Source organism: Rhea americana, unplaced genomic scaffold, assembly GCF_003343005.1.
Source record: "Rhea americana isolate MKP2758 unplaced genomic scaffold, rheAme1 scaffold_74, whole genome shotgun sequence".
Lineage (NCBI taxonomy): Eukaryota > Metazoa > Chordata > Aves > Rheiformes > Rheidae > Rhea > Rhea americana.
In genome coordinates this window covers 3,830,813-3,858,542 of record NW_028186912.1, presented here as the reverse complement: position 1 = coordinate 3,858,542, position 27,730 = coordinate 3,830,813, and the positions used below count along the sequence as shown (strand labels likewise).

General features: G+C 35.8%; 1 protein-coding gene across 1 annotated transcript in view; it reads left to right on the top strand.

Annotated features, from left to right (window-relative positions):
• Positions 1-23,779, top strand: part of SSBP2 (single stranded DNA binding protein 2) — a 176,138-nt gene extending 152,359 nt beyond the window's left edge. Inside the window, exons 11-18 of the mRNA XM_085322055.1 lie at positions 902-950; positions 2,988-3,023; positions 7,705-7,759; positions 11,029-11,099; positions 12,357-12,435; positions 15,495-15,523; positions 20,320-20,418; positions 23,172-23,779. Of these exons, the coding sequence (XP_085178181.1) occupies positions 902-950; positions 2,988-3,023; positions 7,705-7,759; positions 11,029-11,099; positions 12,357-12,435; positions 15,495-15,523; positions 20,320-20,418; positions 23,172-23,201 (448 nt within the window). The 3' untranslated portion in view covers positions 23,202-23,779. The remainder of the gene's footprint in view (positions 1-901; positions 951-2,987; positions 3,024-7,704; positions 7,760-11,028; positions 11,100-12,356; positions 12,436-15,494; positions 15,524-20,319; positions 20,419-23,171) is intronic.
• Positions 23,780-27,730: the final 3,951 nt, after the last annotated feature.

The following is a 27,730-nucleotide window of genomic DNA, read 5'->3' as shown; positions in this document are numbered from 1 at the left end:
TCTAAAAAATTGTTTAAATTAAAACATTTACAAGGAACTAGCATTACCTTTACTATGAACCTTACTCTACTTGCGGTGTGCTAGATCCATAATCAATAAATGTTTTGATCCCCCAGGAAGGTATTTAATTATATAAGCAAGAGTACAGTTTCTATGCCTGAATTTGCATTTAGGACCTTTCTGTGTTGATCCATACTGTAAACAGACTTTTGCAGAACATGCGATACTTCCTCCAAATATTTTAATAAGTGCCAACAAACAAAGTGCAAAGAAAAACAATCCTCATGAGAATTTAAAGAATTTTGGAACTTATTTTTCACTCTCTTTAGAACTCCTGTGCCACAATAAAATGTCACTATTATGTAACATGGAGTTAAATTCTCCCTGGACAAGAGGAAAGCACTATAGGAAACAAATTTGCAATGGTTTTCAAGTCGTGCTGTCAAGAACACAATAGGAGAAGGTCTGACACTTCTTAAACTTGCAGGTGTTCGGAGACAAATGCAAAACTCTGTGGTCTCCACTATAGCCTCTGTGGCCACTGAGGGAGGAATTAGTATGATACACTTCTAGCAGAGTGTCCTGAAAATACAGAAGTCCACAGAATGAGTTAGGATCTCAGATGTCTTAAATATGAATGGCAGGGTTGTAATAAGAAATGCATTATCTTTAATAATCTTGTAAACTGTCAAATGAAGAAGGTAGTGCAACAATAATAATTTTACCATAACATTATAACTTCAGGTAGTTACAGTTCAATTTAGAAAAGCTGTCTCCTGACTTACTTTGGGAACAGATTACTTGAAAACATTTACTTCCTTGTAATTGATCAGAAGCCGATGGGGTTTCTGTTTTGTTTTGTTTTTTGAAGTAAACTCTGATCTTTCATCTTCTGTTACAGGGGCCCAGGGGGTGGTAGACCTTGGCCAAACCCAACCAATGCCAATTCTGTAAGTAAATACCTAAATACATTAGGTATCATCTTATATTTAAGGAATTATTTCTCATCTGTGCACCAAACAACAATAAAAGAATCTAGTTCACTCAACAAGTAGCATACTGCTGTAAGGCCTGCTTTATATTTTTTTTCCTACAGCCTGTTCCTGTCAACCCTAATGCAGTGTAGGTGCACTAAGGACCACACCTTAACAGAGAATTCATTGACCATTTTTTTCTGTATATATTCAGCTGTGTTCATAGTCATGTAACACATCTTCATCTCTAAGTCACCTGTGGAACGTCTTTAACAAAAAAGTCATCCTGGGTTATATTCAAAATATCTTTTAGCTTCCTCTAGCATAAGGCAGACAGGTTAGGTCAGTGCTATCTGGCCAGTCAGCTTTACTTAAATCACAGATTTAGAAGATATTCCCTAATGTGTGCTCACATATTTTGCATAGATAAAAGCACATTTGTTCTTGTTAACTAAGGAACATGCAATCATAAAGCAAATGCTTACAAGACGTCAGCTATTTAGATATGCTTTTTGTAAAAAGCAGTGCACTCCCTTGGATTTTGTTCCACTAACTACAAAATGACGTTGTTTAATAGCAGCTTAAAGAAAGAAGCAGTCAGTAAGGCCTACCATATGAACAGCATTGGCTGTTTTCTTCAGAAAGCCCATAGGTAAAGTTTTCATTCTACTTCAATGGACATATATCATTAGTATGAAAATGCATCCCTTTCTGGCACTTGTAGTTGGATAAGATGGGTCTGGCTTGCCAGAGGATATCAGATCTTTTTGTTGTTCTCAGTTTTGATTTTTTATTTCTACTGAATTCCAGCTAGAAAAAAAAAAAAAGCTGAAAATCTTCCTCTGTCTACTTTTGTTTGCTTACTAAACTACTAAAATGGACAGTAGGACATTTTTCAACAGATAATTAAAATGTTTTCATTCTGTGAAGGTAATTGAGAAGTCCAGTACTGGATACATTTGTAAAAATCAGTTATCTGACAAGTTGTCTACAATCTTATAAGATGCTTGTTCTACAAAATAATTTTGTAGTTTCTTAGTTCAGTTTCTTAATTCTTACCCCATCCTACTGTAATGATACTACTCCCTGGTCCTCCAGAGAGAATCTTCACAAAGACTGTTGCATAGAGAGGAAAACTGGATTATTCACAGGCAACTGGATTTCTCCAAATAACCTCTGTAACAAATGCCACAATTGAATTTGAAATGAAATTAGGACACTATCCTTTTGTAAAAAGATAGAATAATGCAAAGAGGTAAATGAGTATCTTCTAGGCTGAAAGAATAGAGCGATGCTTTTCTTTTTTATCATCTGGATTTTAATAAAGGTTCGGTATCTCAGGAACCAACAAATTTAGTTCCTGTTCCAGATGACTTTGAAGTCCAGTGAATAAAATGCAGGCATGTGCTGCTAAAGTTTACACTTTATAATACATATTATCTTAATAATATTACAGCTGAACCTTTTACTATAGACTGCAGTTCTTTACGGAGTTTATTGTGGTTCCCACAGTAAGAATCATAAAATTCTGCTGACAGTTGCAAGGACTAGATTTGATACTGGAGTTTGTATGGTATCTTGATATACCTGGTATCTTGAAAGAGATGCTGGCCGTGCAGTGTGCATGTATCGCTTACTATGAAACAATAGAGAATAGGTACCAGACCTCAACGTGCAGACATTTAAATATGTGCATTATATTTTTCCTACTGATTTCAGTAGAGTGGCTACCAGGGCACAGTAATCTTAAATGGAAATACTTTGATTTGAAGTATTTGATGTTAAATTCTGTTTATGTCTAAACTGCAAGTTTTAATCTTGAACGTATTTATAATGAAGAGTTGTCAATTAGGAATTTTGTGCTTGTTGACTATAGCATTTTCCCCATAATCTTTTTTTATCTTTAAAATGAATTATCCAAATATGTTTTAACGTATGACTGCCAATAAATGTGGGTATGAATTCCATCTTGATGCTGAAGAAATTACTGTTTTGCTTCTGTTGATATTGCAGATACCTTATTCTTCAGCATCTCCTGGGAACTATGTAGTAAGTACACTTGTATCTGTTTGCTCATTAGAATAAATGTTACATTTTTTTGTAACAAAAAAGAAATAGTTGTCCAGATGTTAAGAAGAACCCTTGTGCGGGGAGGTTTGAGAACTGAACCTCTGATATGCAGTTAGTTGTTTTGTCTGCCATCTATAGTGCATATGTTGATACTCATTACTAGAATCATTATCAGTCTGGTCAATGTTGCTCTGAGTGCTATATTTTATTTCAGCGTATGTATCTTTAACCAATAAATTATCTTGTGTTCAGTAAAAGGACACCCCCCCCAGCTTTTTAGGGGACATAATAGTGTGTGAATTTCTGAACTCTTTAAGGAAAACAAAGACATTGAAAAACTATAAGAAAATTTCCTCTTACAAAGGATGTGTAGAAGAGTCCCCATAGCTAAATTTTTAAGGGATATTTTTATTCTTTATTCTAACAATTATCTTCTGGAGATGTGATAACTCTTTTTTCCCCGTAGTCTTTATTTCACAGCCATTGTCTTAGTTTATTGTGGATTAGTTGATAATATCATATTTTCTTGCTATCTACTTTAGATTGAAATCGTTTACATTTCAGAATAGTATCCCACACTGATTTCTCATTCAGAAGAGCACAAAATGCTAATAGTCTCTCTGAAATGTCAGGAACACATTTTACCTATCAACAAAGTAGTTTCTATTGGAGAACATATGCTATTTTGTGTCTGTATCCCAAGAGATTAAGTTTTGTTTCTTCTTTTGGCTTTTCTGTGTGTGTGTGTGTGTGTGTGTGTGTGTGTGTGTGTGGTTGTTACTCTTGTACTTGGATTATTTGTACTTCTGATGTACTCTTTCTAAGAGATACTGTTTTATGTTTGTATCATATGTTTAGTACAGGAGTCAAATTGTAGCAGGGGGACAATTATAGCTTTCCCTCTGAAGACATTTGACGTTTGTCATTTTTTTTGCTAGTTGCTGGATTCCAAACTAATGTTTGTGGGTCAGGTTGAGTAGAGACTTTTCTCTTGATTTTTCATGTTTTATCACCTGAAGATTAGACAAATGCACTGTAAGGCTTAAATCAACGTAAAACCTGAAGCTAGTCCAGAATGTGGCAATAGCGGGCCTCTCACCAGGAGGGCAATATACAGTGTTTTTGATCTATCTGGGCTATTTACAGTCTTCTTTGACTTTCAGTCTATATCAGAGAGGTGATCCTGTACAGCTAGTGCTGAATTGCGATGAAGTTTTCAAGGATGACCATGTCTTACTTAAATAGCTGTTCCTTTTGTCTCTTATTCCGACAGTCAGCTGCGAAAAGTGTTGCATTTCTCATAGGTGTCCGTAGTTCGAGAACTCACTTGCCACATGTTTAGTGGAAACAGTCTAAATCTGCTGATCTTCAAACCAGTTATTTAAATGAAGAACTTTGTAAAGGTCTTGCTACCAGGAGAAAAATATTCTTTGTTGGTTTTGCCAAAGATGTTAGTGATCAGTTATTGCTGCAGATTTTGAAGACATTCTGTGAAATGTTTGACTTCATATGCTGTTTTTTGAGAAGTATGAAGACCTGAGAAATTAGAAAAAGAGTCACTATAGAAATTTATTTTAAAGAAGCAAACCTAGGTAAAGTATGTGTTGTAGTGGAGGACTATTGGTGTATTCATATCAAGCCAAAATGCAGCCAGGATAAGTGATTGTGACAAAAAAGGCATCACCATATTTAAATGTAGAAATAGAGGAGGAGGAGTAAGAGATAAATAAATAAATAAATAAATAAAGAGGTAATTTTACCTTTTCCAAGGACAGTGATGAGCCTGATACTGGAATGTTACATCTAACTGGAACTTTGCAAGGAAATTAAAATATATCCAAAGATGCAAAAAACACACACAGAAGATTCTAATGCCAGAGAAGATGCCTGAGCCTCTGAACAGATGTACTCTGTGAGCTCCAGCTCCGCAGGAGAGAGGGGGACATTTCTGTCTAATTTCTTATCCTCACTCTTCTGTTGAAGTTTACCACTCCATCAGGTCTGCCAGTGGAGTTGCTTGTCATTCAGAAACGCGGAAGCTGGTGTAAGCAGTTGGAGACCTGGGTCCTTGTGGAAGTGGTTTGGTTTTGCCTGCACTAGGTAAAGGGACGTTCACACACGAAGCTCCAAGCAGAGCTGAGGCTGCTTTTAGCAGGGCATGGTGATGGAGCAACTGGGTGGGCCGGGGACGGAAGGTGCTTGCGCATCACGAATCTTGCCTGCTCTCTCACAGTGAGAGTAGTCTGGTTTTAAAAAGGCTCGCTATTTTTTCTGGAAAATGGAAGACATGAATGCCAGCCCCACGAACAGTTAAATAAGCAAAACTGAGGGGCAGCACAAAGGGAGCAGGAGCAACGGTTTGGGGGCAGACTGTGGACTGGGCAGCTCTAGGATCAGTTTTTCAGCCAAAGGATTCGCGGTGTAGACCTACATGCTTTAGAGAACTTAATCTGATTTGTTTATCAGACAGGTTTTTGAGAAATGATCTAATTGCATGTAAATACGTTCTGAGGGAAAACATACCTAATACCAAAAGGCTTACTAACAGAGGAATGACAGTTAATATAAATTAAAAACTAGATGCAAATATTAGCCTTTGCAATAAATCACCAGGTGGTGGTGTATACATCTCTTGATAACATTCTGGAAAATACATACAAATCTAGGAAACTTAAGTTAGTAAGCTTAGTATACAAGTACATGGATAAAATGTCATAGCCTGTGATATCCAAGAGGTCATATGTGAGCTAAAGGTCCCTTTTGAATTTAGAGTCTGTAACTCTACAATAGAAATGGAGAAAATTTTCATGCTGAGGACTAAATAGGCCTTTCGAATTCTTTGGCAAAACCAATCTTAACATGTTTATTACTGATTCAAATTATAATTTTGGGGGAAAAAGTGCTTTGGAGCTTCTGGCAGTATGAAATGAAGTTGTGACTATGCCTTAACTTGTATAGCATGATCTGTGGATTGCAAGGTGGAGCAAGCCTAATTTCACACGTTCACACGTTCTAACGTTCAAGAAGATGTTCTGTAATTTTAAAAGGGATACTCAGTGATCTTGCTTAGTTCGAAATAAAGGGGACGCACAAGACGGAAGAACTGGTAGATAGTGTTACATATACGGGCATAGAGGTGTATATATCTTGATAGACTGCTGCTGCTGAGTAAAAGATTTTTCTTTTACCTACAATTAACTGATAGTTAACTACTGACTGGGAGACAGGGGTGCTTCTCCCTAAAGTGTTATACATTTTACTTGCATGAACCTGGGGAAGAGTGCCATCATTCAGAAAGCTGCTACAACCCTGATTGTAATTGTCTGAAAATAGTGTTCACTAGTGTATTACTGCTAAATGTTTTGTAAGAAATGTTATTTTTAGTAGGCCATTGAGAAATAATGTCTCTTGTTTAATTCCAAAACCTCTCTTCCTCCTTCCAGATTATTTCAGTGAATAGGTATCATGGCAAATCTCTGCAATATCCTTTTAAACATACAGAAATAATCAAACTTTTATATTCAGTGAAAAATAATCCCTTTGCTTGAAAAAGTAAATCTACTATTTTTAAATAAGACGAAAGATGTAAAATATAATAGAAGTCATATAGCAATGAAAATCTTCTTTTGTTAGTGAGCTGCATAATTTCTATTATAGAAAATGGTGGGGAGAACAGTTTATTTATTGATATTAGAACATTTTTCTCAAACAATAAGAAGGTAGTTTTCCTGTTACTTGAAAATATTAATGGATTTACAAATGTAGGAAGCAAGAAGTTATGATTCAGTTCTTACTAAATTATTAGGATGTTCAGAATAAAATTATTTGAAGCATTTTTAAATTAAATTTTTTAAATTGAATTTTTAAATTCAAGCTTTAAAAAGCTTGTTTAATGACCAGAGCAGTCTGTGTATAGTGTTTAGTCATGAAAAGATTTGTAACACAGAAATACCTGGAAGTGAGAAAGTAGATGTTCTGTGATTTTTTTTGTTTTCTTTGATTTAGCACTATAGGCAAGTGATATGAATATATCTAAATTTGGCAGCTAGTATCATTCTGACACTTTTTTATTCCTTTGTTGTTAATTTGTGAATGAATTTTATCTACAGATACTATAGAAAAGAATTGTAGAATATTACACAGACTGAATTGGGATTGCCAGAAAATCAAGATACCAAGTCTGCCTAAAAGAGAAAACTTTCTTAGATGTCTAGTCTCTTCTGTACCCATAAGACATCTCCTTATTTTATGCTTTGCAAGTGCTGTTATGCTGCCATTAATGAATGAAAACCAGTGGTAACAAAAGTGGATGGAGGGAATTAAATACGGTTGTCTTATGCGCTTATCCAAGTGTCCTTTTCTGACTCGTGGCATGATTCAGTGTTCTTGGCTAATGGATCTTCTTGGATCCGTAGATCTACATATACCAAAACTCTGTGCCAGAGTCTGATGACCAGCATCATTATCTTAATCTTTCAATGGGTTGTTTTGTTAGCTTATCAGAAAACGTGCATGTTTTTAGTAAAGTAAATCTTGACATTTATGATACTTTATGATACTTTTTTTTTATTTGTACTGTGTTCACTCTTTACTGTGTTTTTTTTTTTNTTTTTTTTTTTTTTTTCCTTTTATGCTAACTAGTATTTTCTACCCACTCTAGGGTCCTCCGGGAGGTGGAGGGCCACCAGGAACACCCATCATGCCTAGTCCAGCAGGTATTGAAATACATTCAGAAAAAAAAAATAAAAGCAAAGTATTAAGGGTTTTAGGAAGTACCCAAATTCTTTTTTTTTTTTTTCTGATTTTCCTATGCTATTAATGCACACAAATGGATAGATCCAATTCTATACATTTTTCAGCAAGGAACAGCTAATAGAAAGGTACTAGTTTTGTACTTTTTGTATCAGTTTTTCTTAATACTCTTTCACTCTCTTTCTCTCCCTGCTGTGTTGCAGAGATAGAAAGCATTTTACAGTATCTCTACAGTTCAAAGCAATTCATATCTCTGGCTCTTGAGCCCATCTTTTCTTGCATTATTTTAACAATAGCAAGGAAAAAAAGAAAAAAGAAAAAAGAAAGAAGACAGAATATATATTTGTTTCTGCTCATATCCTTTGCAGCAATTCCACCATTTTGGAAATCAGGAAATTTCTGAATCCTGTGCAAGTTCCCCTGTAGTATCCTATGGGATGGACCTGATCAATATATAGCTCTTGAGCTATGTATGAATCACAAGCATGACTGCATCCTCTGGCTGTGTCATCTGACTGACAGCAGGGTTGAACTGGACAATTGCTCTGCTATGTCCTGCAATGGAGGAGTAAGGCCCCAGAGGAACGATTGCCATGTCCTATTTGTGATCTGTTCCTAGGACTTTACTGCTGCGTTGTTTCTCCCAGTTGCATGATCCGTATCTTGGAATTCTGGCCACAGGGAGAATTTGGCCATCTGGAAGATTGGCCACCATTCCTATTCAAGTTTAAATAATCAGGGAGAAGGGTGGGAAGATTCAAGACAGCTAACTAGGGTCTCAAGGTTCAGAATTGGTCGGCAATATATACAAGTATCTCCCTCAATCGGTGTTCTGCAACATATCTGACATAAGGAGAAACTGCAAGATTGGGAGGATGTTCCTCTCCCTTGGATAGCATCCAAAGTGTGTTGAAAAGAAACTAAATACATCTTACGTAACCCAGTATTCAGTAGATATTTGGGCTCCTTTGGGCCAACATCTGTCTCTTTCACCAGCTAAAAGGGACCTTTTCACCTTAATGATATCCTCAGTCCTACATGTTCTTTCTATCCTTTGCAGCACAAGAGGGTAGGGGAAGTTTCCTAACTTCCTGTGAAAACTTCTTGCACCACTGTAGAATCTTCATTAAATATAATTCCAGGGCTTTAGTAATTAAACTTGAGATAAAGACTAGGGCTTCCTTGTTCATATTATTAGTAAAAATGAAAATTAATGTGAGCTGGTAGTTAAAAGCTAAAATCTCTTTTAACATAGAAACAAACCCATAGCCTACATTTTTAAAAACAATCAGCACTACAGTTATGGCACGTGTTAGTTATCTGTGTGCGCTCTGAGTAAAGCTTCTGTTGAGGAATTGTTTCCGTTTTCAATTAAAGAAACTCTAAGGTATTTTAAGGCTTCTGTCTTCCAGAGTATAAAAACACTCGCACATTGGCTGCCTGAGAATTTTGCAAAGGTACTTACTCACCTCTGAAAAAAAAACCTTCCAGCTCTATATGTTCCCATGGCCCAATGAACTCGTATGTATTTTTTTACAGAAGCCGATAGAGCACAGGGTTGTGTTTCTCTGTGGAGAGCCAGGGTTATTCATTTCAAAGGGATCTGGTAGTCAAAGCACTTGTTCTCCACCTCCTCGAACATTAAAAATAACTTTTAAATTCTAATTTTACTTTTTCTAACCTTAGGCCAAAAGCTTTTGGTGTCCCTCTTCTTCAGAAAGTATATTTGAATGTTCTAGAGATACATATTCCTCTGCATATAATGGAATTATTTACTCTCCTCCGCTAATGCTTAGAAAATTGTATTAGAAAAGTTAAGGAATAGTCAATGACCATTATTTTAACTGCCCTGTGAATGCACAAATAAGTTCTTTCACGCGATCAGGTGGCATTCCCACTTTCAACTCACTTCAGTCTGATTGAGGCTTCCTTGCTTTCACTAGTTCTGACTCAAAATTCCCCTATCACTTTGTCTTGAAAAATGATTTACAGCTCAGCGGTGTTTTGTGCATTGTTAAGCTCAAAACCCATGGTTCAAAGAAATGAAATGGTCTTTTGGAGGAACTAGGTATTCAGCTACTTAGCTATTCTATTACTCTTTTACTCTTTTACACAGGCTATAGAAGTACTGTTTTTCCAGAGTTGCCTATAATTTTTAAAGATATGTGGTCCCCTTAGGGATTTATTTAGACTTTTCTGAGGTCATTTTCTGCTCAGTAAACTTTGTTGCTACATTGCCTATCTCTCGTCAAGTTCCCTTGTGAAAGAGTTTTTGCTGAATTTGTTTACTAATCTGCTGCATTTTTTGCATTCTCTTCCTTACAAATACTGATGAGGAATATTAAGATTTTGTGTGTGTTAGCAGCAGGCATTGGTTTCTTCTAAGTTCAACTAGGAGAGTTAAGCGGGTTGTATTCTGTATGTCTTGTTAGTTAAACCTTTCATTTCAACTCTGGAGGTGCTCCAGTTTGAAAGTTCATGTACACTCATTGGAGAAAAAGGGCATAGCTCTCTTCCAGTTCTGTGTGAGTTAATCCCAGATTAAGAAGCAGTATAGCTCTGTCAATGTCTAGAAAGGCCTAGTAAAACTGTTGGCAGAATTTACTAGCTTAGACATCCCACTGTCCCAACATGATATTGTTGGTTTTGGACTCGGGTCAGTTTTGAAGCATTGTGCCATACTGTACCATGAAGATATATCAGCTAAAGCTGTCCTTTGCACAGTATTCTGCTGAATAGTTAGATATATCCAAAATCCAGTAGGGTGACACAGATGAGAACAAAAGATTTTCATTGACTATACAAATGTGAAGTCTGTATAAGGAGAAGCTATTATTACAGATGGAAAACAAATTACAGGAAATATTTATAAGACAGAAACTCCTGTTTCATAGAGAATATTGAAGATGAGTGAAGTAATTTTGAGCTCCAAGAAAAAAGGTTTAAGGAATTAAATAGTTACAGATACTTGGTGATTTATAAACCTTTTAACAGTCATGCATAAAACTAGAGACTAGAAGTAGTCACCTAGGAACTATTGCAATTATTTCTTTTCATAGTTCTGTTGTGTGGTAGAAATAGATAGCAAGGGAATGAAATCTTCCATTATATTGCCACTGTGTATCAGTGATTCAGGCATAGAAATAATATGAACAAAATGACAAGAAATGTATTAGGCGAGTAGTTTTATTGAAAGGTATATATTAGCACTTAAAATAATCTCTTATTACAGATTCAACCAACTCTGGAGACAACATGTACACTTTAATGAATGCAGTACCACCTGGACCCAACAGACCTAATGTAAATATAAATTTAGTTGTATTTTTTGAATTATAAAGCCTTGTTTTATCCAGCTAGTATGTTTCCAGGACATATGATTAATACTAAGTTTTCCATTTTAATGGATGACACATAAGTTGCTTACCCCTATCATGTCCTTTTTAGTGCTTTTAATGTTTTGCAAATCAGTCATGCTAATATATACAAAATAATCATTGGAGCCCATTTTTCTTCAAGGAAAAGACCTTAAAGGTGTACACATGTGAGTCCTGGAGATGACTTAGTTTGTCACACTGCAATGCTTCTGTACAGTATGACCATCATAGGAGCTGCCATCAAACTTTACTTTCTGAACAATTTAAACTTTTGTGTTAAAAAAGTCTCTACTCCTGGAGAAGGAGATGCAATCTATTGAAAATAACCCAGTGTTATGTTGTCCTACCACTCCGTGAAAAGTGATAGAATTAATACCTTTAAGAAGAAATAAACTTCCCTGTTCATCTACAGGGTAAGAACAAAAAATATTGATAACATTTAAATATTTGCCTCATTAGCTACTCTTCTGGTGACTATTTCAGCCCAAACTTCAGCAGTTCTAGAACTGACAAAAATCTGGATTTGTAAAGCTTGTTTCTTTTCTCATCTCTTTCTGTATCTTCAGTTTAGTTGTATTTATCTGATTACTACCATATTTTGTCTAATTACAGTCCATGTTTTGTGATCCTTTTGAAAAAAAGGCCAGTAGAACTTAAGAATATGGGTATTTGGATATTGCCAAATCAGTGAATTTAGCAAATGCGCTATAATGCAAATGCTGTAAAGTTTTTGAACAATTGAAGGTTAATATCAGAAATCAGTCAGAAACTGTTCACATCGCAAAGGTAGTGCAGAATACTCAGTACAGGCAGGGTGGAATTTGAAAATATTAATTAATCACCTACTTATAGAAGTGAATGGTAAAATTCTCTTTAACCTCAATGGCAGTGTAGTCAGCACTAACATATTTGAAAATCACACAAGAAGTGTGAAAGTATATCATAAATCATTCCTAGGTCATATGTCACCTAGGTCACCTATACAGATGAGTTGGACATTGGAAAAAGTAAACAAAAACAATAACACTTTTTGCAGTCTTCACTTTCACTTCACTTTCACATACAGAGATGGAGCTGTGCATTTTTCCTTTGTTTTTTTCCTGAGAAATATTTTCTTTTTATTAGATTATCTACAGTAAATTTGTACAGTAACACCAGTTTTTAATGTCTGATCCTTTTATAGTTTCCAATGGGGCCAGGGTCAGATGGACCTATGAGTGGACTGGGTGGAATGGATTCACATCATATGAATGGATCATTAGGTAATGATAGTAAATATTATGAACATTGTGAATTTTCAATGACCAGTGCCATTTTCCATGACTAGTTCTCTGAATTATGTGGAAGACTGTGTAAAAATCTTTTAGAAACTAAAACGCTGTATATACATCAAAAAGAATTAAAGTACTTTTTAAGCATATGAGTTAGCATATATAGTGCATCTCTGGAAGAAAGTTACTGAATGTTATTTATATAACAGAGTATAGTTTTAAACCAGTTGACTAAAACTACTCTAAAACTATACCATCACAATAACGTAGAAGTGATGGCATAAGATTCTTTTCTCCTTAACTCTCTTCCTCTTTCAAAAACTTGAGATCTTTTGTGACGTGTTGGTCCAAATTCTAACCAAGTACATGGAAGTAAGTTGTTACGTATATTGATCTGTGTGTTAAGCTGTTGTAATCCCAACAATCTGATGTCACTTGTTCTAGCCTTCTGTCTCTTAGTTTTATTATTCCCTTTGCACAAGCAGCTTCAGACATGATCATTTAACACACCAAGAAAGAACATGCATTCTTGTCAGGGTATACAGAGGCAGGAAGAAGACTGTACCCTTTTACTTTTGACACTACGATTTTTGAAGGACTCCTACCTAAGGGAGAAACCTTTCACAGTTCTACAAAACATTCACTGCTTTATCCTCGGACTAGCTTTTTTTCATCCTGTTTGCTGGAAGGATGATAGACAGTTGAAAGAGATTTGAGCAACAAGCTGCAGCTCAATAAATTGCATTTAAGCCTTCCTTACTGACAAGGTAAATACATACTTTGTATTTGTTTGTGCTTATAGCATAACATTAGGCCAGAAACTCTGAATACAGCTTCCATGTTCTGTTCTTTACTTCTGCCTGCACCAAGGAGTGTGGGTCTTGCAGGCAACTGCAAGGAGAAACTTAGTCTGCAAAGACTTCTGATCCCTTTCCTCTTCTATCTCTATTTCCCACCAGCAAGGTTCTCTTTTACATCTGGGAGCTCGTCTTATGCATCCACAGGCACCAGCAACACTATTGAATAGCATTTCCCTTTATGAGGAAAAACCCAAGCAAGCTACATATATGATGGGCATGCACAAGCCAAGCTGTCACAGGGGGACCTTGCTTCTGTCCCTGAAGAAAAACTCTATCATTTTCCCAGCACAGACATAGACTAACTTAAATTCCACACTGCAGTTAACACCTTTTCATTCCATACTGCATTATGAATGAAATAGTCCAGAAGTTGGACTAGTTATAGTCCGGAAGTTGGAGATTATAAGACAAGATACATAATCAGGTAAGAACGAGGGAGAAATAGGAAAAGGCTTTGACAAGATGAGGAAAAAAAAAAAAAACTTTAGGGGGAGACCATCAGACCTCACTTAACTGACATATTCTGAGCAACAGAACAGTTTACCTTCTGGAAAACCAGGTATCTCAGATACTTAGATCACTTTGCATAAGGCCACCTTGTGACTTTATAGCCTTTCTTATTACATATTGCAATCCTGAAATGGGCTGCTGCTTTAATGAATAATGATGTGCATTATTTTGAAGGAAGTGAAAAACTTTGTAAAGATTAATCACTTCTTTTTTTGTCACTTCTGATAGCCTGAGGATTTTTTCTTAGCTACAGGAAAAAATACAAATGAAGAAGTTATAGAAGGATTCTATGTCTACCTAGCATTTGATCAGTTATTTTTTGTAATGAAAATAATTACATGTTTAGTCAAACTAACTACAACTGTTTTCTGAAGTAAATTTCATTTCCAGGATGAAACTTGAGTTCTTTGGCGGGTATAAGACTGGAAGAGATCTCCTGCATTTCATTCCATGCTGTACAGGCAGATATGTCACATAATTGCAAGCATAAATTGGTCAAGCTCGCATCTGAGCTAGAAAGTTTTCTAGCTTCTTTGACTACAACCCTTCTACTGGATATCTATTCACAGCTTTTACAGTTAGAAAGAAATCTTTCTCTAATTTCCACCAAAATTTATTTTGTCCATGACAAAATGACTCTTCCTCTTCCTAGTGTTTATGTATCTGGAGTACTTATGGAGAGAAATCATATTCTTTCTCAGCCTTAATGTGCCTTGCTAAGTACACCAAGCTATTTCAGTCTCCTCCCACAACTCCATTTTCTTGATTGTTTTTCTCTACGCTCTTCCAGTTTTAATTTGTTTTCCCTGAAAATAGGTGACCAGAATTGTTTACTGTCTGTTGATGCTAGGAATGCTCTTTTTTTGATACATTGATCCTAAAATTATATTTTCTTCATTCTTGGCTTCATTCAAGTGAGAGCTACAGCATATGAGAAAAATTCTTTTCGCTAGTCTTGCACACATTATATTGAGTTTTATTTGGTTTCTATTACTGCATTCCTTCTTAGAATCACCTACTTTCTTCTGAAAGAAATTATCATCATCAGAATTTGTACTGCATCCAAAGCTGATGTCATTTCAGACAATTTCAGTAGTACATGTCTGCTTTTGGTGGCAAAGACATTGATGAAATACCACCACCTGCCCCACTGACCCTAGAGATACTCCACTAGCAGTCTTCTAGGGAGTTTTGGATAGCTAAGGTTCAGTAAAAATGGTGGTCATTATTTTTAGGAACATTAACTTTTATTAGTTATCCATAACTTTACTTTTTTTTCTCAAGCTGAAGCAATGTTTCCCTGAGGTGTACCCAAAATGAACTGTAATATCTGTACCCTGCCTACCATAGCTAAAGAGAACAGGGAGGTTGGACATAACCCCTTTTTGAGCTGTGCCAGGCTGTCTCATCCTAAAGGATGCTGTTTAAGGAATGGATACAGATCAGAACTGTATCCTTCATTCTTTTCCCCCTTTTTACAGTACGTGTGCGCACAGAGAAAGAACTACCATTATTTAATACTGACTATGAACTTTCTCTGAAAGAGACAGTGGGATGGAAGAGAGTTCAAGCGTGGTTATGTTTTAACATATTGCTGTTAAACTGTATGTTTAAATACGATAATATCATAGATTAATTTCAGCTCAAAACTAATTGAATAATTATCTATTTTAATTTAAGGCTCAGGAGACATGGACAGTATTTCCAAAGTGAGTATCTAATAAAATATTTGAAATTTTTAGAATGGTATTTCACTCTAAACACATCTCCTCATTGTCTTGGTTAAACTTTTTGTTATGTTTCTACGTTTTCAGCTTGTCTACTCTCTGGAGGCTGTGCAGACAGAATTTGCATTAATTGAAAGTTTAAAAATAATACCTATAATCAATAGGGAGTATAATAAGTATATTATTTTCTGTTGCATAATGGTGTGTGTTGATTAATGTGATTAATACATATCTAGTTCACAGTCTGGTTGGTCATGCTATACTGTTCCATACTGGTAAGACAAGTGAATATTGGTCTAATAATCAATTCTAGTTAAATGTAAATTTGGAAAAATGTCATTAGGATGTTACTTTTATGCAGTGCATGATTGCATTTGTCATGTTACTTTTATGCAGTGCATGATTGCATTTGTCACCTCTCTACAGCAATGTTAATATCTTAATCACTAAGTCCCTAAAAGCAACATTAAAAAGTAGTTGTAGAAGAAGCACTGTTCTGGTAACACAACCATTAAATAGTATATGCAATGTGAGTTTAACCTGCAGGGGGCTGCATCTACAAAAATCATATCATGCTTGAACGTGTCATTTCTTCCATAAAAATAAAAGCCTACTACATCTGTGATCATTATTAATTTAAGGACTTATTCAAAGAAGGAATTAATGAGCTTATTTGGTGTTGATAAAGTGGTAGAAATCTGTCCCTGTAAAACACAGTGTTTTGTACTCAGCGTCAGCAGACGTAACTGATGGAAACTAGCAAAAATACCACTAAAATGCACTCTGCACTTTTGTGCTTTTGATCTAAAAATACAGAAATTGGTGAAGGGATTGTTACAGTTAAAATTTTATAACATATTCATTTGAAATTACTGTAACAAAATTCTGATCCATTTCCAAAAGAAAAACATGACGTTTTGTTCTGAACAAATTACATGCTAAGGTTTCTTGGGTGAGCCAAGACTAAGCAGCATAGTGCTGTGGCTAAACTTCTCTCGGTACAGACTTTGCCATTTCAAATCTGCCTACGACCTGTCTGCACATGCTTTGGTCACATTAAGGATGTCACTGCAGATACACTCTGACGCTCACACTATGATATAGTAAGATACAAACACATATGTCAAAAGGGAACAAAATATTTACCTAAAATCTTTGGATTAAAATAGAAGTTTGTAGTATGAATCTATTTAAAACACTTCAAAATGTTCAAAAGGCAGCAATCAAACTTAGTGATACGTATTTGTATATCCAAGGTGGAGGAGGAGGAGAGCATTACACTGTTCCCCAGTTTGGTGGGGAGGTCATTTGGGGCTATATCTATAGCAATGCTACATTTTTTAAGTTTTGAAGATCTGTAACATTTTCAGGCCCTGAAAAGAGGATAAAGATAGGATGAAGTGATCATGTTGCCTTAGGTGTGTTCTGCTTAGTTGTACAGTGATTGATGCAATATAAAACTCCAGTGGGATAATAAACATACAGCACATTTTTAATAATGTCCATACTTTTTCTTCAGCTATTTATTTTTGTGAAATACAACATTTTCTCTTAGCTAGTCACTAAAATTATTTTTAAAAGCCTATATTCAACCCACTGATACTAAGCAGTAGTATATATGCCTAGTATGAGAATCAGGAGCTCTAAAATGTGGATCCAAAAATTTACCTGGAATTCTTGTAATTTGTTAATAAGTATATCATGGAAATCACACTTGATGCAAGTCTTTCTCAAATAATTAAAGGAAAAGTGATGTTTACTTGGGCAGTAACAGTGTTGTGTTGTTATACCATTATATATAATAGCTTTTAAGTATCTTTTTCTGAGTAGCGCTCTGCCCAACATGCAGCTTTCACTGATGCTGGTAGGAGTGTTTGGGCAGAGTTTTGTGTATAGCATGGGCAATTTCAGGTAGGTAGTAGAACTTAGTGCTTTTGAAACTTGATTGGAAAAGCTCTGTGTGCAAGGAATAGCAGATTTCTAGGGTTTGATGCATGCAAAATTAGTATGTGGCTGCCTTCCAATTTTGTACAGTTACCAGGATTGTACTTGCTCGTTTTCCCTTTACACATCACCAGCTAGTTATGCAACTGGCTTTTTCACAAGTAGATTCCAGAGTACTAATTAACATGACACAATTTGTTCACTGAAACTAACACAGTTTAGGGCATGTGGTGCTAGATACTCTAGTGCGGACACAGGATCTTTTGGAGTAAAATGCATGTTAGAGGAGCTCATCATCTATCCCCATGCGATGCAGAAAATTAATCCAGTCTTGGCAGAATCAGTAGAACTCACAGAATTCATAGCAACATTTTCCAGAGGAGTTTTTAATTTAATTGGCAGAATGGCAAAACATGAAGTTTTATGAAATAGATTGAGATGGGGGAGCAAATGAACTTAAATTATGATATTAAATAAACATTAATAACCAATGTTGCTTGCAGTGCCCATGGAATTTGGGCAGTCATCAAAGAAATACTTGCTCTGAAAAAAATTCAGCTAGTGCTACAATGCTAGACCCCATACTGATGATAAAAGCAGCCCAGGGGAGCTGCTATAAAAGCATTTATGTCGGGAACTTGAACCTTTGGGGTGCCACACTGTAGCGATTGCAGAATTTCAAAGCTCAATACTACACAGAGCAAGATAAAATAGGGATAAAACCCTACAGCATGAAAAAAGGTTTGGGACCATCATATAAACAATAATCATGATAAGGCCTTAGTGATTTTTAAACTGTATTATATATTTGTAGATTTTAGGGCCAGAAGGGACTGATGTGATTGTCTAGTATAGCCTCCTGCATAACGTAGGCAACAGGACTTCCCTGACTTAATTCTTGCTTCAGGTACAGTAGCTGTGGTTGAACTAAAGCAGTTGTTGTCAACCTTTTCCAATGTGGATCCGTAAATATTTGCTATACTAACTTTATTGTATAGCAAATTTAATTGTCTGATGTTATTCGACTAGTTAATTCTTTGAGCTGCCTTTGATGGACCCCTCACTTGTTTTCCAGTGATTCTTGGAGATCTGAGGATCACAGTTTGAAAACCAGTGAACCAAAGGGCTAAGGGAGGGATTTTGACTCTACTTTATAAGCTGTATTTCAGGTGCTAACTCAAACCAATTATGCCTGCATGGGGTTATGTAACTAATTATACATTTCATCCATATCTGAAAATAAATACATCAAACTGAACCCAGAAATATACTTGCTAATTCCAGGGAAAATGGTGGTCTTCCTTTGGGGGAATATGGCCAAAACATAATAGCAACATTTCAGTGCCTAAGCAAAATTCTTCACTCAAAGTTTGCCCTTGCAGCCTTAGTTGTACTAAATGAAGACATCATGTATTTATTTTCTAATGGCAGTATATTTGTTTTTTTAAGAAGCTTCATAAATCTCTATGCTAACAGAAATACCATGTTAGCATTGTAATTGAGAATTAATGTAAGAAAAAGAGGACAAATTGACTTACAGGTCTTACAGCTGTTATCATTTGATCTCTCTGATCAAAAATACTACTTCAAGTTGCATTTTGTGAGCTTGCATATTGACAATACTAGGTTTGTGTTAAGTTTATTATGACATATCAAACTTTAAGCCTGCTGCATTTGTATATATAAAATCTCAAAGCAATATTGTGGTTATATTTTCTGGATTAAAAAAAAATCAAGAGAAGAACTGTGGTGGATGTAGTAAATGTTTTAGATCAAGTTCATGATTTCACCCTTTCCTTTCTCTGACTGTTCCTTTTGCATCACAAAACCTTTATTAATAGAAGTCTAGCATTGATGGAAAGGAAATTATCCATGCTCCAGGCATTTTAGGATACCACAGATTACTTTTGTAAACAACACCTAACTAATTACAGTGTCTACAATAATCATGTATTAGCTATTGACTCTGAGTATTTTCTAGGACACTTACCTGATTTTACTCTTTCTATATCTAATATCTACCTGAATCTTGAAAATATTTTCTGAACATTGTAGAGGTGGTGGTGCAGAAACATTTCCAGCAGAAAAGAATTTATCTGCCTAATACTTATTATTGTCATTATTTATTAGCATTTCAGTTGCACTGAGACACTCAAAAAGTAAATTAAGACCCTACTGCATTATGTGCAAGCAAATAGCAAAAGTATAGCTCCTGCCTGAAGTACTTGCAAGCCCAATCCAATGGCTGGCTACTATTCAGACATCTTTTATCTAAAACTCTGTTAACTCTTTTATCTGTAAATTCTGTATATAACTGCTCTTGGTGATTTAGCAACTAAAATTTGAACTAGAAGCTATTTCAACAAGCCAGACACCATGAACAAAGACTCTAAATACAAGCTTTGATTTGTAAAGGTGTGTATGACCCGGATCTGTCCACATGTCTACCTTAAAGCACATAGTCTGGGCTCACGTATGTCAAGACACATGCTTGTGATCTTCACTGAATTTGACTGTAGTGATTTCATATAGTTAGAGAGTTAACTCATTCCTACAAAGCCATTTGTAGTTTTTTTCTGACTGCAGTAGAAGAAGATGCTAGCTATAACGTGAAAGCAAGAATTAACGATAAACAGTTGCTACTTCAGGGGGAGAAAACACAGGTTAAAATTAGTAATTGAAACATACAGAACTCTGCAGAGGTGCATCTTTCATCTTCAGAAATCCCAGTGCACTGTATGAACACACTGTGGTGCTTTGACATACTTGATGAAGCTGGGAAAGGAACTAAAATCTTCAACACTTAATCTGTATTTTAAAATCTTGTTTAACAGAACTCTCCCAGTAATATGAGCATGAGTAATCAGCCTGGCACTCCCAGGGATGACGGTGAGATGGGTGGAAACTTCCTAAACCCTTTTCAGAGTGAGAGCGTAAGTATTTCTGTACACAGTTTTTTGTTTGGCAAACCTTTAATCTCTGGATATCATTTAAAAAAAAGGAAAATATCAGAACAAACAATTTGGTAGTATACCTTTAATGCAGTGCTTTGCCTTAGATGTTTTTTACTAGCTCCTAAAATTATGGTATTGATTCACTAAAAAAATGTGCTGTTAGATGTTGAGCTGTAATTGCAAAATGGGAGAGGTGTAGATTTACTGCAGAAACTCTTCTTCTCAAAAGGTGTCAAGTAGCAATGATTACGCTATACATACTCAATAATGTGCAATGGGCAATATATGAGCAGCCTAGATAAGTGTAGATCTTTACATAATGAGTGTTTCAACTTGTAGTTGCCCAACCTTTGACTCTCGAACAAGGCATTTTGCAGGACAAGAATGTCTTCTAGAATGGGATTCATACTGAAGTGTGTAATTTAAGGTCCAGGAGATCGCATGATGAGAAGATGTAGCATGCTTTTAGAAGCAGAAAAGGCAAAGATGCCCTCTAGTGTTCATTATGGGACAAATGACATTTTTTAAAGTGCAGAATGTTTGAGGCAGCAACGCATGGTATAAAATATATTACAGAACAAGACTAGTATTTTCATATTCTTGTGCCTGAAGTTGGGTTTCTAAATCCACATTTAGGTTCCTAAATAGAAGTGGCCTGATTTTTCAGAAGTGCTGAGTGACTTCAACACTTCTATTCTTATTGGAATTCACTGCTCTCAGAAGTGAGTGCAACTCCATTAATTATGCTAGTGATGAATTTTAGCTCAGAAATTATTAAGAATAAACAGTTGCACTTAGATCACACCATAGTCAAACTACATGGCAAATTTCATGGAAATTAGATTTATTTTTGTTTTTGGTTTGCTTTTTAAACTAGTGAAGAGGGAGCATTTTCTGCATGTTAGATTTTTGTGTAAGGGCATATGTTCAGAGTGTTCGGAGTACTGGAAAAATTTGGTTTGTACAAAGCAAGAAGACTGAATAAAGCAGTAACCACAAACCTCCATTAAATTTGATCCTTGGTCATGGAAGTCATTGACTCTCAATTCAGCATGCTTTATTTGTGCTGAGGACACTCAGTCTGATTCTGATTGCAGGCCAGTTCACCAAACAAACTCATTAAAAGAAGGGCATCAGTTGTACTCAAAAGACAATTAGTTTTCTCAGATGCTTACTGGGGTTTGGATGTTCCTAGGTGTTGTTTGCCTATCAGAATAAATCTGGGACCCAGTTTTCTCAAAATTTTGGTATGCTTTCTGTGCATCTATAGATATCAGTTCCTCTCCAGCACAAGTCACATTTTAGTTCTTGGGAACTGTCTTGCTTTCTGTTTCATGTTTTCTCACTCAGCTACTCAGAGTAGATATTATTACAAAGTAATTTCTCGGGCAAATTTCTCATCCAGTTCACCAGGAGTTTTGCTTGGGGTGGAGGAGGGAAAGAACATGATGAATAATGAGTTTAAAATCACAAATAAACACTGGTTTATCTACACTGAGTTATCTTTACAGAACACAATATAAAAAATGCCACATACTTCTTGTCCAAATTGATTACCCAGGAATTGATAACTTTGGCTCTGATAAGGAGATCATTTGAACAGGTGCTTAATTTTAAGTATTTGAGTTGATCTCCCTCATTGGCTAAAGATAAGTACATTCTTGCTAGCTTTTTTGGCTCAGTATGAGAGGGCTCAACACGTGATGGGAATCAGCGCTAAAGCAGACAAACCATCAGAGACATAGCATGGGGCAAAATGGATTTTACCCAGGTGGCCCATTCTGTGTAGCTTACATGAGAGAGAAGATCCATGTAAAATGTTCTTTCCAGATATTTGGACGCTTAGAAATACATATATAGCTTTGGCAGTTTTTTATTATGTATCTGTTTTTTGCAAAGGCAAATTAATACCATTCTGTTTCTTGCATCAGTTTTCATCACACTAACACTTCTTGCATTTGAACATTTTCCTCTACTTAGAAGATTTCAAGCCAATTAAATACTTCTGCAGTCTGCAAATTTCAATTAAAATAAGAATTAAAATAATATAAATGTACGTTGTGGTGTCCCATTGATTATTTGTAATGAAGTACTGCTAACTTGAGGGCAACTGTAGCTTGTTTAAGGGCTGCAGTTCAATTTGTGTTACAATAATAGTGTAATGTGGTGACTGGATTTTCAGTTCACATAAAGAAGAATGACCACTGATGCTTGATTCAGCTTCCCTCATAAGATCTATAGTACAGAATTTAAAACCTATTTTAAGCCTGTTTTAATTCCAGCAAGATGTATCTTCACTCCCTCTTTCCCATCAAGAAATAAAAAGCCCCCCAAAATAGCTATATGGTTCAAGAAACAACAAATACCTCTGGTCAATCTGAGACTAGCTATTTGCCCAACTAAATCCCCCCAGTAGTCAATATTGACAAGTAAAAGGTACGAAAAGCATCCGTGAAATACTGATTCACCCCAATACCCAAGTTGCAGTACCCAGCACTGAAACCAAGTTCAAATTGATTTCCTCATCAATAGCTATATTTTTACGTAATGATAAAGTATAACAGAAGGTATGATACCAGAATTTGAACTACAGCCTTATCACATGCTACAGTACAAATTAAGGAGAAAATTCAAATAGCCTGTTGACATTTAAACTCATGGCTGTGCTCCAGAAGTGGTTTTAGTAACCTGGGAAAGAACTGTTGTTAAAATGTGAATTCCTCTTTTTTCAGTACTCCCCTAGCATGACAATGAGTGTGTGATCCGTTACCAAGTCTCCTAATGAAGACCACAGTGAGTTGGCCCTCTTCAGAGAGCTACTACAGAAGAAAATTATTCGTCCCAGTGTACAGTTTAACAAAAGGATCTCAGATACAATCAGACCCACCATTTTTTTCTACCATCTCCCCAGTTTTGTCAAGAAAGTGGGTCCCAAACGTGATTGAGACAACTGTAAAGAGTGGCGTAACAGAGCTGCCCAAGATGGAACTGCAAACAATTATCTGTGTATGTACATGTATGGGTTGGTGTATATGTATGCGTGTGTGTGATATAGAAATACACACATACATATATAGGCCTGCAGGACATTGTAAAATATTATCACATGGCATCTTAAGTAGAAATGAGAAGTAGGGACTTCTATTCCATCTTTTTTTTTTCCACGTTTACATTTTAATTATTAAAATTTGCTTTCCCTCTCCCCTCCTGAACTGTTTTATGTTGCATATATCACTGCTTTATAAGTTATTTTTTAAGGTGAACTCAAATGATAAATTCTTCTGATTTTGTAAATGTCTGCCATTATGGATAGGAATAAAATTGCTTATAAGAGCTTTCATTAACTTGTGTTTGATACCATTTACCCTGTGAATCACAAACTGTACTGTCTCAAGAAATAGAAGAAAGCTCATCTTAATTTTTTGGAGAAATTTAATAATTCTCACCTAGTTTGGTGATTTTTTTTTATACTTTGCCTTTAAAAAAGAAGCACTGAAGGTTATTTTTCTTCTTTAATTGAAGCCTAATATCTGCAATATCTATTTTAAATGGAAGCCTGAATTTGATACAAGCTTCTCAGTTTATATAGAGTACTATAAGGTTACTGTAAGTGAGCTCCAGTTGCTATAGAATCTAGCAATAAAGTGTCAGGGCTTCTTCTGCCCTTGGAAAAGAGTTTTCTATTTAGCATGATCTTCCATAGGGGGTGGTAGTTAGTGGAAATACAGTAGAGTCCTTATTACTGAAACTTTTTCTAACAATTTGCCATTATGTTTCCCCTTTTTTAATGGTTCTGAGCTGAATCATAACAATCCAAAGTCACGATTATAAACAGCATCTCCCAAGCCCATGCAGAAAATCAGATCACCCTGGTACTTCGATATGTATTTTTACTAGGTTTACCAGAATGAATTCCCCACAGACTTTCCAGTAAGCAGTCATTTCTGTGAACCAGAATGACTGTGTGAACATTTTGTGACTACTAGTCTTCTGAAGGTCCTATCTTTTGCCACCGATTGAAGAGAAACAAAGGTCTGAGCCATTTTATAAGGAGGTCAATGTATTGCACATGAAAGCTTGAGACAGAATTGAGAAGAGGCATATGGCCCTGAAAAATGGCTTCTAGAAGCAGTCCCCAGTCTCCTCGAGCGAAGTTTGAAAACCTGTATTATAGTAAATTTAGTTTCTAAAGACTTCCAGCTCCCCTAAGAAAATGAAAGTTTGCAATTGTGTAGTGGTCAAAAGATTGATGGTCAGCACTGTCAGTACAAAGTGACTGAAGTAAAATTCATGTCACAGACGAAGAGTGAAGTTCTTACCTTGGAGTTAGCATACAGAAGAGCCACTTACGTAGAGGAAACAGTTCTGAGATATGGTATGTCCATGCAGTCTAAGGAGATTTTTTTTCATGAAATTGTGATGAAGAAGTTCATGTAATGGGCTAATTATGAAGGTAAATGCATGTTAACTGGATGTGTAAGGAGTACCACAATCTCCTCACTCATTTTTATTTTTATATATAATACAAAAATATATATAAAAATAAAAAGATGTCATACTTTTTATTCTCTTATTTGGACTATTCAAAGATGAAACTCTTGGAGATAGACACTTAAAAGTGATGTTAGAGTATCAAAGATTTTGGTAACATTACTTTTTGTTAATAATAATTGCTTTGATCAGTTGTATTCATAAACTGAATTGTCATTATATGTTTTTTTTTGACTTTGTTCCCAGTGATTATGAAGGTTGAATTCATTTGCATATCATTGAAAAAGATTTTGTTACTGTCTCAAGACATGACAGAAGCCCCCTACTATTGATTTAATTTATAAAAAGATAAAATCAGATCTCAGTTTCTGAGATTCTGGACTTGACTGTCATCACTAACACCATTGGTTTCAGTGGCAATGTCTCCAGTACACTCCAGCTTCTTTCATGAATAGTGCAAAATTCAGGTGTCCTTGCAACCTACATTTGGCATGTATATTGTCCTTGTTCATAGCCTTCTAAGAAGGACCTCAGGACTCTTTTCTGCCCAGTTTCAGTCATATGATGTCACTGCAACTGGACTAAGATAGATGAATTTGGACTATGCATCAGGTGCTAAAACCCATTCACAGACCAGGTAAGTGTGCCCTTGAGCGAGCTCTTAAACTCTTAAGTGCATCTTGGGTCTGTTGTGTCCCTAGGGAACACCCTGCACTGTCCCAAGCCAAGCCAGGGCACTCCTGCAGGCTCGTAGCGTGGCCAGGGACCACATGGCAACTGGCCTGGATGGCATCACTGAGAGCCCTCTGACATGACAGCCTGTATGCAGCCACTGGAGCTTCTCACTCTGGCAAAATTAAGCAGAAGCAAGGTTTAGTATCAATTAGAAAGTGAAATTATTTTCTTTTTGAATTTGACATCTGAATGCAATAGTTTAGGTTATAGGCATCTGTTAAGGAAAAAGTGTGACCACTGTGCCTATAAGGGTGCAGAAGTAAGAGTCCCTTTAAATGCACTGCCATCAAAATATGTTATCCTAAATTAAGAACTCCTTTCAGGTGCATGATTTTTCTTCTGTGATTCTTTTGAACTCCCCTCTATGTATTTTTTCTTGCTGCCAGTGTATCTTTGTTTCCCCTTTCCCATTTTCTTTTCAAAACACTTGTATTTAATTAAACATGGTTGCATTGATCTTGCAGCATTAATCTCAGCAAAAATATTGCTGGCTTTAAAAGAAACGGTGTTGGGCCCTACTTCTTGTAGGCTATCATTCTGTGCCCTGATACTGCAAGTTACTATATACATCCAGCCCTTCTCATACGTAAGTAGCACCACAGAGTAGTGGGATAAATAATGTGCAAGTTTGCAAAATCTTAGATTTGGGAGATCTGCTTGAATATTCAGTGCATATCTTATTATTAGAAATTTTATCATATATAGGTAAATGTAATCACCTTGCTTTTTGTAGGGAATGAACCTGTGCTTACATACATTGGTAAAGTGATTTATGTGCATATCGGTAAGATCAAGTGATCATAACCATGCATAGATTCTGCAGTTGAACCATAGAAAACAATCTATGCTAAATATTGAACTTCGTATGAGTATTCCTTTAGTTTTTAAATTTCTTTAAAGCCTTTTGTTCATTTGTTTTCTTTGGCAATAAATCCTTACAGGATTTTTGTCATATATAGGAGTTTTAGTACAGAAAGAAAGATTATTTGCAAGCACTAAGTTTTTACTCCCACTTATGTTTCTATTGCACTAGGTATCAATGTATAATGTGACTGCTATTTACTTCCATGCTTATGCAACAGCATTATTGATAATACCAGAACTTGTCCAGCTCTGGGAGAAATATTAACGTAAGTGATACAAGACAGTTTTTTTACAGCAGGTTTTTAGATAGATTTTTCTCTTTAATATAAAAATAAATATATCATGATCCCCTAAATGGGTCTTTCAAGCAAATTTAAAATAAAGCTTTTTAAAACAAGTGATAATGAGTCTTAGAAGAAGCAGAAACAACAAGATAATGAATCTCTCTTACTGTAAGAACTCTGGCAAAAATTCTGGCTTTGTAGAAATCAGCTCAAGTTCTGATGCACTTCAATGAAACAAGTATATTACTTGCTACACAAACCCATGAAAAAGAGTATTCGTACCTGGATTTTATTTCTATATGTAAGTCTTGTAGAGAAAGGAACGGGGGCAGGGCAAGCAAAAAGCTGTATGAATCACACATGTGGCCTGACACGTGCATTTTTTTTTTAAAAAAAGACTTTGATACTTGTATAGGTTGCATTATTTTATTAATTGTTTGAGCATGTGCAAGAACTGCAGTTGAACATGGTGTTCTCCCCCCTTCATTGCAGAGTGATTTTGGTGCATGTGAAAAACATTGCAATAACCTTGAATCTAGTCTTTGACACACCTTTCACTGTCCAGTGGACGGTGCCTCAAGCTTGACTAGGAGTGACTGGCTTTTCAGAGTGACAGAACAGGGCAGCGTCCAGATCAGTAAGTCGTCATTCAGTCCACTGAATGCTACTATTGTCAGTTTTTATTTAGAAGCTTTCTGATTAGACTGTAGACCACCAATGTGTTGTGTATTCAGATAAAGTAATAACTTTCAGACTTACCAGCCTGCTCTCATTTTGATTTACAAAATACAAGGTTAAAAGCCCTACATCCTATGACTAGGCACATGAAGACATCCAGCCATCGCTCTGCCTTTAAAACACAGCAAGAAGTGTGTAGACTGATTATTTAATTTAAATAATTCAAAATAGGAAGTGAA